Here is a 12,459-nt window from a genome sequence, read left to right as displayed (position 1 = left end):
TTTCTCGCTAACCATGAGCTTGTAGCCGAGGTCTGAAGTGTATTTAAATCACTGAAACCCAAAGCATTTTAATATTTTTTTCATTTCAGTTTCATTTTAATAAGCAGATGTTCTATAAAACCCAAACTTAAATATAAACTTGTTCTGCAGCTTTGAATTAGCCAGGCCAAAATGCTCCCATATACATATTGTCTGAAGAACAGACGTTTGGTGCAATGCTAAATAGTAATGAACACCGCTTTGTTTTATATGGGACTTGGCTTGTCAAGTACTCTGTGTGTTGTTTTCATAATGAAGCAGTTATATGACTTGGCTAGCTTTAGGAAGAAAGTGACATGATGTGGAGTTGTTTCCTTTTGCAGATAATATTTTCTGGGGACTATCAGCAAGTCGAAGGCCTCACCTGGCACAAGCAACACTTTACTTGCCTGGAGTGCGAGACCTTGCTCACTGGCCAACCATTCATCCTGGATACAGCCAACCTTCTATGTACAGCTTGCAGTAAAAAGAAGCATTCTTAATCAGCATGTGTCACAAATCAAAGTTTTTGTTTTATGACTCAGATCAGATTTGAATTAATGGGACAAAAACACGGGGGGGGGAGTCTTAAGTGAAGAAAGTCACTTCATAGTGGACTGGGACTACTGTGGCTATTTACAATCAAGTAATTCTGGGAAACAAGATGGGAAATGATGACAGGGTAACAAACGCATTGGGGTGAAATCTAGAGAATGGGATGTTCTAGCTCCTTTGGGAGAAATACTAAGTGTAACCCAGTGTTGTGGTAACCAGCACCCACTGTGTTTAATTATTCATTGACAGCATGTTATAATAACTAATCCAGGTAGAAACCTGGATTGGTAGAAACATGCAGAATTCTTAATTTTGCTGTTGGATCTTGCTAGTTTCTTGTTATGAAAGTGCTATATTTATAGATTAAACCATCACACTAACTGCAGCCAAATTAGTGGCTTTAAAGAACTGATTGTTAGGAATGAACTAAGTGGCAAAACATGTAACACTGACATTCATGAGAGTTTTTCTCTTGTAATGACCGATTTCTCAGATGTAAGTTATCTGCTTGTTAACATGCAGCTACAATTTGAGTATAGTTATATTACTATAGTAAACTGTTTGTCCTCATGTTCTTCAATATATTGTAAGAATGGCTTATCCAGGGTAATTGGAACAGATGTATATTGTAACCAGTATGAAAAAAAAATCTAGCTATAGCTATTGTTAAAGCAAATGTGTAAGCCTTATCCTTTGTTTTTGATAATTTGGGGGGGGGGATGCATAGTTTGTGGCCCCAATTATATTATGTTCCAGTTTCATACCTTTAAAAATATCCCACGTGGAGCAGTCCTGTTGCCACCGCCACACGGGAGGAGTAATGGATAACTGGTTTGTGTGCACCAGAGTCTGACTCTCTCAAAACTCCATTCATACAGTTTTATCTCCCTTGGAATTAGAGGGTTCGATCAAGTGTTGGCAGAAATGCACTTGCTTCTATGTTTCTTCTCCACCTGCCCCCACCCCCTGCAGATGCCCATTACTATTTGGTCTCAACCACTGGATCCCATTAGAGATGTGGAGACCTTCAAGTCCTTTTGATAATCTTTTTATTTACAATATTCTGACTAATGTTTTTGATTGAGACTCTTGTAAGCCTAAACTGTAGGAGTTTAAGAAAAAAGCACATGGTCATAAACTCTGTTCATCCAATAAGAAGGCATTAACTCTTGTGACAAGAATACACTGGAACATTAAAAGTCTATCCAGTTCCTGGGGTTTTTTTGCTCATGGTTAGCAATAAGGCTAATACTAGTTGCATGACTTTATGAAGCTGATACTTTTAATACAAATTCAGGCCATTTATAACAGATAACCAAGGAAGCTATAGAAACTTTTTAAAATTATTAGTCCTCTGAATATTTGGTTCAGCCAACTATACGGGTATAGGCATCTTTAGTGATGCAGTAGGAGCAGAAATTACTTGAGGTGGAGAACTAAAATCTCAGTTTGTCTGATTTTAGACATAACACCTGTTAGACACTTGTATTTTGTTTTCAGATATATAATCAGTGTGCTTATTTAAACAATGGATGGTATGCAGCTAAGTCTACTCAGAACAGACCTATTGAAATTAATGGATTTAAGTTTAGTCATGTCTATTAATTTCAATGTGCTGACTCTGAGTAGAACTAATAATGGATACAACCCAATGTATGGAAGCTAGGTAAGAGTTCCATGTAAATACTGGAGGGTTCACCTAAGCTTCTTCAGTAAACTTTAGTACTGGGCAGCTTTTGTGTATCTTGAAAAAATATCTTATATTTTAATATGGGAAGTGTATAAAGCACAGGAGAGCTCTGTTGCCACATTGGATCTGCTACATGGTGCAGTCTCTAGATTTGAAATAAACACTGCAGCTCTGCTGACATCTTCCCATCAGTGATGATGAAGAAATGTGCCCCATTGACTCAAAGGTCTATATTTGATTCTTCCTAGCAATTAGAAGATAAGACATAGCAGGTTGTGTAACAGGAATATTTGCACAAGAATCACTGAAGTGTATACCTGTGGACTTGGTTGGAGTGCATTGATTTCAGTGGTGCTTACACAGGAGAAATTCCTGGTGGATTCAGTCTGGGGCTGTAAACCTAAATTTCACACATGTACACTCTGAACATACTTACATGTGTGTGTTTAAAAACTGGAGCAAAAATACATAACTTGTTTCATCAGTGGTAGATATGGAAATTGTGTCTTAAAAGAAATGATACTTAATCTGCATTTTTTAGCAGTGGTTACCTGTAAATACACACATACACACACAAATAAACAGTTTTATATACAGTTTAACAAAGGCTTTTCATGGTGCAAAAATAATTGCTTTAAAATCAGTGCAGCGCTGTTGATATTTCTCTTCTTAAAAGAAGTTTAGAAGCCTATTAAAATATCAATACAGCTCTAATGAAGGCATTGATGTCAGTGGCATTTGGGTGTTCACCCCCCCACACAAAAAGAGTGGTAATTTAGAGCCAATTTAATTTCACAGATTATGCTGTAGGAAATGATAGAAATCTGGGTTGTTCCACTTGCAACTGCAAGTGGAAGATGGCATTTCTTAACATTCCTCTCTGCATTTAGCAAAGTGACAGATCAGAAATAAGGTGGGTATATCTTTCTTCCTAAATGATAGTTCACTACATTCAAGGAGCTTTTTACGTTGATGACCTTTAAAAAACACACACTTAGCCACCCTCCCCACAGGCATTTGGAATTGGTACAGTTCAGATTACCTCTGCATCAGTTTTCATAATGTTTAAATGCAACCTATAGAATGAGAGCTGGTCTAAAGTGAGCATAAAAGCAATCACAGTTTGGCCACCATCTGCTTTGGGGAGGGGAGGGCAACAAAGGTATGTCCTTCCTAAACATTGCTTGCCCACCTTGTGTCTGCATAATAGAAGCGACCACCACAGAGGGGGCAATGGCGTCTCTCAAGGCATGTCTTACATTTTTCCTTTTAATGATAGCAATTTGTTCTATTTTAAAATAGAAGTGAGGGAATGGACCTGTGTTCAATGTGCCTGAATATAGGAATAAATAGGTCTTGGTTAGTTTTGTGCTTTAGCTCAAATTCTAGTCTCTCTATGTAGGATCAAAATTAAGTTGTACCTGACTTTGAAAAAACAATATAGATGCTACTCTTGGGATGGATACTCTTAATGCCTTGATTCCGAACATTCTCCACTGGTTATTTCCCTTCTGCTGCAACACTAGAGGAAATATTTTATTTTTCTGGCATAATTTGGTTCATGCTTGTCCTGTCCTGCACTAATCATTTACAGCCATGAGAAGTCCTAAGTGTGGGATAGTTATCTGGTTGTCAGTGGGAGTGCTGGGAGTGCACAATTAAGTGGGTGGGGTTGATTCTATTTCTATGGGATGTTAAAGCATGCTCTGGATTGTGCCTAATAGCTTTTGTTCACTGGTGCAATCTGAGAGTTGCAATAAATTTTCAAAGAAACTAAGTATTCTCAGTAGTAAATTTGGTAGGAGAAACTTTCCGGCTGCCAAAAGATTGTGCCAAATTAGAAATTAACATAATGATTCATCTCTGCATGGACTGGGGTCAACATGGAGCTCCCTTCTTCACCAGCTTTCAGCTTATACTGCCATTCATGCTTGAGTTCCCTACACTCATCTAGCCGTTTTTTCTCCCTGGTATGCTAGTCACTTAAGCTTCGCATACCAGGAACTTGAAAGCCAGTATGCAGCAGTGTTTATGCACACATGCCAGTGAAGCCCTATGCTGATCTGTCCCTGCATAGCAGGGGTGGGAAACTTGTGACCCTACTGATGATGATGGACTATCACTCCCATCATCCCTAACAATTGGCCCTGCTGACTGGGGCTGATGGGAAATAAAGTCCACCAGCATTTGGCACACTGCAGTTTCTCTGTCTCCCTGCATAGGAATGGATCATGCTCTGCAGTTCTACATATCAAGTTAGATGACCTGATAGCTTCATCTAAGACAAGCCAGACTTCCTGGAAACTTAGGTTGGTTCGCAAGATTGCTGTGGCGTAGTGCTACAAAACATAGGTGTGATCCCCAGTGCAAGATGTGAAGAAGTCAATGATATTAAGCAGAATTGTATACCGTCTTATTATGTTTATATTGCCAGGGATGTTACCACACTACTGAAAGAAGTAACCCATTACATATGTTTGACTGGACAGTGGTTTGTCTTAAGGCAAATTGCCAAGTTCTGATTCACTGGAAGGCTGGTGCTTTGAAAAATGTTATCCATTAAATTCTATCAGCTTGATTGGGCACAATTTACTAACCTCTGTTTCCATACAACTCCAACCCTTCCCCCTTTTTCTTTCAATGGCGGCTGCAGGTGAAATAGTCTTTGGAGAATTGTGCCCAACTCCTCTGCATGGTTTTTATATACGCATAGTGTGACTAATAAACGAATAGTCATGTTGTTTAAGTTGTAGAGCTTAAAATACCTAACATTTCCCGTAAAGTTATCTGATGAAATGTTTCTTAAATGCTTAAAGTGTTAAGAAATAAAATAAAATGTTAAAAATAAAAACTTTCTGAGATGTGTCTTCATCCCATTGCATCATGGTAGTTAAACAATTCATCTGTTTGTAGATGTTTGTCCTGAAAGGGAACCACTATGGAGAAGGGGAAGGGTGGATGGTGTTGGTGTCAAACTAGACCTGACTTATAGGGAGAGCAAGATACAAAAACCCATTTACAGTCTGGCTTTCTATGGATGAGAGGTTATAACAAGATGTAAACCAGGTGTGGGGAGCCTATGGGCCTCCAGATGTTGCAAAACTGGCACTCCCATTAGCCCCAGCAAGCATGGTCAATGACCAGGGATGATGGGAGTGGTAGTCCAAGAACATCTTGAGGATCAAAGGTTCCCCACGCCCAATATAATCCTAGTAGTGTTTTCACTCCCAGATTCAAAAGGTGGGGGTTCAAGAGCTAGTCCTTTAATGTATGTATTGACCCCTCATTCTTGAGAGAGAAGAGAAAGCAACAATAGGTTAAATTAGTGGCTCCTGCTTGACATTCTGGCTTTTGGCCATGTTAGAATGGTGCTGTTGCTGCAAATGTACTAGGGATAAGGAAGGAATTTAATTCAGTTTGCATCTAAAGGGAAGCCTATCTGATTTGCACTTTCCTAAACAAGACAAGGAGTTTTGTATCCTACTAAGTTCTACTCACAGTAGACAAAATGAAATTAATGAACCTAAGTTAGTCATCTCAATGAATTTCACTGGGTCTACTCTACATACAACTAGTATTGTATCCAACTCAAGAACCAACACACAGCCAGCCATCAAAATTTGCACTTTTTTTTTTGCCATTTTTGCAGCGCAGTTCTCCAAGCAAGTAATATGTCCAAAATGCATGGACTAGGGTAAAGTGTGCATTAAAATGCTTGTATAGGGGGAAATAACATACAAAAGTGCATTTTTGAGTGGAAGTTGCTTTGCAAAAATATGTATATTAGGGAAAAGTGCATTAAAATGATGAATTTTCCTGTGAACTTTTTTTTAAAAAAAAATTGCAAAGTGACATGGAAATGTGGAAAGCTGAACTTAAGATTGGGGGGGGGTGAAGTGAGAAACGGACAGACCCACCCATCTCATGGAGGATATGAAAGATGGAAAGAGTGCACAGAAGTAGATTCACTACTCAAATAGATCACTCCCCTCTCCTCCATCAAACAATTGTTGAATGTTTATGAAATACTGTATACAGATCAGTTCTGAGATAAGCCCTGTTTTTAATATCCTCTCACAGTTGGTTGTATCTGTGTGGTTATACCTACATTCCAAGATTAGCGATTTTATTTCTTGGTCTATTTCCTTGGAGAGCCACTCTAGAAGCTGTAACATAAAACCCAGACTGTGAATGAATGAACGATTTGAGTGAGAGATGCAAAAACTATAGCAGATCTGTCCTGAGCACTGCTTCAGCTTGATGAATACAGTCTCCCTTTTTACAAAGCAGACATATTTGGTATGTTGCCAGCTATGTTCCAAGAAGCAGGCAGAACAAATTGTCTTTATACTTCGATTGTAGGAAAAGGCACTGCAAGTGATGACAAAATAAGATTCAACAGTGTTTTTAATCTGCCAAACCTGACTGCCCCCTCAGACTTGAAACCATGCCATTTTTCTTCTTCAGTGACAAGGGAAAGTCAACTTAAAATCAGTGACCACTTTTCAATAATTCTTCAGTTGAATATGAGTGTAGTTGTACGGTGATGAGAACTCCGTATTATTCACAACAAAGTTTGGACCTGACACCAGAAAGTTGCAGTGTAGAGAGCTTCTATTCTACCTATTCCATATTTACCACCACAAAAAAGTCCTGGCAGTCCGGATTCAGTGGCTACTGAATTTTCTCTATCCTCTGGCCTATTTTCCCGCTATGTGCAGTTTTTTGGGGTGATGGAGTAGACCCACTTGTGTCTAATCCAAACTACATTTTTATTTCTCCATTGATGGCTATGGGAAACTATCACTACCATACTCGAGGACGTTACTTATAGAGTGAACCAAGAAATGACTTATGTAGACACAGGATGGTCATTTCCAGTATTTTTATATCTGTGTCCCTTCTCTTTATCCAGCCACTTCCTTTCATTTCCCTCTCCCACCCAGTTGTCAGGATTTTTTCCTTTCCTTATTCATCATTTTGTAACTAACATTCTTGGATCTGCAACACCCATTGAGTGGATGCTCCTATTTTCCTTCCTTGCCATTACTGCTGCTGAAGATGCAGCTGTTTCAGGAAGCCTTCACTGACAGATTTCTCTCATTAAAAAGAAGTGTATGAAAGCATTTAGTCAGCCTTTTATCTCCCTCCCCCCCCCACATGTGGATATTATGGCCTATCTTATAGGGCTGCAAGGATTTGTGAAATGATATACATTACTTTAGTGCACTAATTCCACTTTCCCTTTCACTGTTGCATGGCATTATATGAAGAACACTTTCTTAGTGGGCCAGTGTGTGCTTTCATTTTCTGGCATTAGAATCTATATCTTTCAGATTTATTTATTTATTTATTTTAAGAAGAGTACACAGCTTCTTTTCTAGCAAGCTCTGCCCAAGAAGGCTACCTACCTCCTGTGACCCCTTTCCTCCACTATTTTATGGTCCTCATGCTTCTAGAGGAGGATTGGGGCTGATTTACCAACCTTAGTGGAAATCAGAGATTTATTTTTAGTGAAGGTTGCTTCCAGATTATCTGTTTATTGAGCATTCGTTTTTATTTGTTTGTGGGGAGGTTATATGATGCTGCGTCAAACACTTGTTATACAGCACTTTCTAATGCATTTCCCCATAACTTTCCTTATTGCAAAAAGTTAGATTTTGAGAGGAAGTGACTTTCTTGCACAACAGTTACAAATAAAATTTAGCTGTGCAACCTAAATTTGCTGGTGCGTGTTTTGCTGCAAAAAAAGCAAGAGTCAAGAAGTCTCTGAAGTCTTTTTTGCTTATAAAGAACCTCAGGCACTTGATAGCCAACCTTTACAGATTTCCAAACTTCAGTTAAAACCAAGGTGAACATGTCATGAGGTAACTTTTGTGGGACTTTTCCAGATCATGAATTGTGGACAACTGGGGAGACTCACAGTAATAAGGTAAGCTTCACCCCGCACCCAACTAAATTCTAAAGAACTGAAGTTCCCTGTACATGGGGCAGTTAAACAGAAGATTAGTTTGCATGGGAAGAAAACTTCAGAGAAATTGGGAACACTGGCATAGCAGTAATCACAGTAGCTTTAAGGATGCACTTAACAGTCTATTAGTATCTCTGCTCTATGAGCTTAAGTTGCTATGGCTACAAGTCTTAATGGCTATATGCTACTACCTCCAGGATCAGAGATGTATTGCCTCAAGTCTAGCTTGTGGGCTTTGCTTCCCAGACGTGTCTGGTTGGCCAGTGTGGAAAATTGGGTTCTGAACTAAACAGGCTCTTGGTCTAATCCAGCGGAAGTAATCTTATGTACTTATAAAAGATAATACATTCCATTGAAAGTAAATGATTTCCAAAAGATGGATCTCTCTTTCACGTTCCATATCTGGGTACTGCAGCCCATCTGAACTAGATACTTCTTCCGCATGATCTTTTCTAATAGATCTTTATCTATATCCTTCAGCAGGGATGACTAACTACTGGCCTGGGTATCTCATCTGGACCCCTCCCTCGACACAAACCACACTGATTTGTGTAGTGACAAAAAAAAATCCAAGTAGATATGGCATTGGAGTGAGCAAAGAGATTTAAATGTCTCTTCTCAGCTCAGCACACTGATGGGTATGCAAACTGCTCCCTTCCCAGTTGTCAGATTAATCACTTGAGGAGCAGGGAGGGAGCAGTAACCTCCCTCCTTGGATGATCTGCACAGATCAACTTAGGAGGGGCTCCTGTGGGTATGTGAGAGTGAGGAGAAGTCACACCTACTTTTTGCCAAATGCACCATGACATGCGGTCTCTGGATGTTTGGGGTGGAATCCAACATAATGCTAAGGCAATTGTCCCATCAGTGCAATAATTTCTGCTTGCACAACAGAACCTTCTCCTCCTCTCCTTTCCTCTCCCCATGCACCCCCTAAATCTGTTCTAGGGGTTCCCCTAACCTCAGGAACAGACTGGGGAAGGGTGCGGGGCAAAAAGAGGGAGTCCCATTGTGCAAGTGGAAATCCTTGCACTGACAGAATTAATTTGTAGAATACTATCCTTGGCCAAGGGTGACTACAGCCAAAAATGGTTAGCCACCTCTGTTTTAGAGACCTTTCACATATCAGAGATCACAGGTGTTCATAGCCACTTTAGATATTTGCCATGTCTTAAAATCTTGGTCATGCTCTACATCTCTAATTCAGTACACATTAGGTCAAAGCAGACTACTATCAAGCAGCTGGGTTATTTTAGTTGATTTTTGATTGTCTTAGAATTGTTAGGTCTACATATTAAATAAACACTCTGAACCAAACAACAGATTTCTTCAGTAGTATGGTAGATTCCAGGGCAAATTGTGCTTTGGAAAAAAAATTAAGCTAACTGGCACAGCTAAATTAATCAAAGGAAAGAAATGTAATACCCTCTTCTGTTTCATATCGGCCACTACAGACGGGAATTACAACCAGACTTTTTTTAGTACTGTGTGGGACAGATTCATTGCAGAGGGAGAAGAATTAACTGATTCAGAAAAAACTGGTTTAAGTCTCGCTGCAGGTAAAATGTGTGGAAACAAGGAGGTATTAACAGAAAACCTAGAAGTATTTTTACAAAATATTATTTTATTAAGTAGCAGAACAGCACTAGATTTTCCACCTGATGCCTGATAGCTTTACAAGAATGATTTATTGCACTCAGTTGTGATTAACAAGGTATCTGGAGCCCAGATATTTTTAAAAAGTGCTCTTCATAAGTTTTCAGTCAGAGCAAATGTTCCATAAAGCATGGCTGTCTCTCACAGTATCAGTGAGATAGTTTGATGCTGTTGTAAATAAAATGTGTTTGAACGTAAAACAAAAGATTGCTAGAAAGCTGAACAGAGAACAGTGTACAGTGGGGAATTGTCATTTATAGAGCAGTTTGGTTTACAAGAATCTGATTAATTTCAGGAAATGCTATATGTTAGAGACTGGGGTGCTGTCATGCTACTCTAATAAGGGCCAAGCAGAATAAAGCTGTCCTAAGCAAAGTGTTGGGAGCGATGAATTATTGGTAGCCATCTGCCCAGCAGAAGAAAATAAAGCTCCTGCCATTTCTGGGATGATTGAGAAGAGATCCCGGCCCTCCTCTGTGTGACAACCTTTCATGTACTTGAAGAGTGCTATCATATCTCCCCTCAGTCAGTTACTAATGGTGGTGCCAGAAAGGGTAGTGGGAGGCGAAAATTGTTCCAATCCTGCAATCTCTAACATATGCAGTGGAGCTGTTGCATGAAGAGAACAGCTATTCTGTATTAAACTTCACAAGCTCCCTGGTGTGTACAGAATGCTATAGGCCCACAGTTCAGCGGTAGCATACATGCTTTTCTTGCATAGGGTCCCAGGTTCTATTTTTGACATTTCTAGTTAAAGAATTTTTAAAGATATTTTTAAAACTTCCTAGAGAGCCACTGCCAGTTAGTTCTGTCTTAGCTAGATCAATAGTTTCACCACATTTAAGACATCTTCAGAAATGTATATGTTCACTAAGGCAGTTCTATTTATTCAGCGGCCCAGTTAGTACATCACAGTAAACCATAATTACCAAGAATGTGCCATCATGGGCTTTTTGTTTTCTCCCATGCTAGCAGACTGTGGAAGCAAACCATGATCCTGCCTTAGCATTATGTCTGAAACATAACTAAGTAAAGAACAAGCCTTGGCTACAGATTATGACTGGTTGGGGGCAAAATAAACCACAGTCCTTGGTTCAGACATAATGGTAAGTCAGGGATCATAGATTGTTTCCTGTGCTCTAGGGAGGAGACAGTCAACCTATGATTTACCATGATGTGCAAATGAGGACATTGGTATTAGGCACTTTTGTGTTATGTGTTAATTTTGGGACTTGCATTCCAACATGTCTTTGTTTAATACTTATGTGGTTTACAAGTAAAATGTCTATGATATTTTATTTTGACTTGCGGTATATGTACATTCCTAGATAGGTTAGCTCTTACCATGCATTATTTATTTATTTATTTATTATATTTATATACCGCCCCATAGCCGAAGCTCTCTGGGCGGCTTACAGCAATTAAAAACAAAAACAAATAAACAAATTTTAAAACACAAAAACAATTTAAAAACAGAATTTTAAAAAATTTAAAAACAATTTAAAAACACATGCTAAAATGCCTGGGAGAAGAGGAAAGTCGACTTGGCACCGAAAAGATAACAGTATTGGTGCCAGATGCACCTCGTCAGGGAGATCATTCCATAACTTGGGGGCCACCACTGAGAAGGCCCTCTCCCTTGTTGCCAGACTCCCAGCTTCCCTCGGAGTAGGCACCCAGAGGAGGGCCTTAGATGCTGAGCATAGTGTACGGGGTGGGTTCATGTCGGGAGAGGCGTTCCATCAGGTATTGTGGTCCTAAGCCGTGTAAGGCTTTATAGGTTAAAGCCAGCACAGTAGTCAATGTGGTGCTCTTTAGACACTGCTGGACTCCATCAGCCCAAACCAGCCAATGACCAGGGATGATGGGTATTGCAGTCCAACAGCATCTGAAGCACACTTTGTTGGCTACCCATGCATTAAAAATGTGACGGGTGATCCTTTATCTTTATGTGATACTCAGACCAGCCCCTCCCCTGGTAGTCTGGAACTCCCCTATAGATGTGCTTTATGTTTAGTAGATGATGAGTATGTCAAAATATTCCATTTTTCCTACGAAAGGTGGGTGAATATGCAAATCCCATCCTAACTGTCGAATTCACTGTTGATTCTTAGAAGTCAAGGTAATCATGTTCAGATTTTTGTTAGTTATACTAAAGCTATTGTAGATATTTATCAGCCAACAACATCAACAGAAAGCCAGAGAGGCAGTTTTATGCTACTTGGCTTAATCTGTCTTTGGCAGGCAAAACTGCTAGACTATAATACTTCTAAGACAGTGATAAAAGTGATACTCTTTTAGAAAACTTTAGCAAAAGTTCATTTTACAAGAGTGAATACTTCCAAATAAAAATGTTACTGAATGACCTACAGTTACATTCTAAAGTTCAACCCTCCTGCTCCGACTCAAAAGAGACTAGAAGACCCAAAAATTAGAATGAAATTGTTGTTTGCCAACCTTTTAATTTAGCAGTTTGCCAAAACAAAACTTTATTTCATAGTCTACTGTATGAGTTGCTCCTGTTCTCCTCCAGTGCGATTTTTCCATGGTTATTTTTCCATATACCATA

The 12,459-nt window shown here is 39.3% G+C and overlaps 1 protein-coding gene across 1 annotated transcript in view; it reads left to right on the top strand.

The window, feature by feature from the left end:
* The window catches only part of LMCD1 (LIM and cysteine rich domains 1), an 84,561-nt gene extending 79,427 nt beyond the window's left edge, over positions 1–5,134 (top strand). Inside the window, exon 6 of the mRNA XM_061618541.1 lies at positions 363–5,134. Coding sequence (XP_061474525.1) covers positions 363–521 — 159 coding nt within the window. The 3' untranslated portion in view covers positions 522–5,134. The remainder of the gene's footprint in view (positions 1–362) is intronic.
* The last annotated feature ends 7,325 nt before the right edge of the window (positions 5,135–12,459 follow it).

This window comes from Rhineura floridana, chromosome 3 (genome assembly GCF_030035675.1).
Source record: "Rhineura floridana isolate rRhiFlo1 chromosome 3, rRhiFlo1.hap2, whole genome shotgun sequence".
NCBI lineage: Eukaryota > Metazoa > Chordata > Lepidosauria > Squamata > Rhineuridae > Rhineura > Rhineura floridana.
Note: the sequence above shows the minus strand (reverse complement) of the source record. Positions and strands in the feature narration are given on the sequence as shown.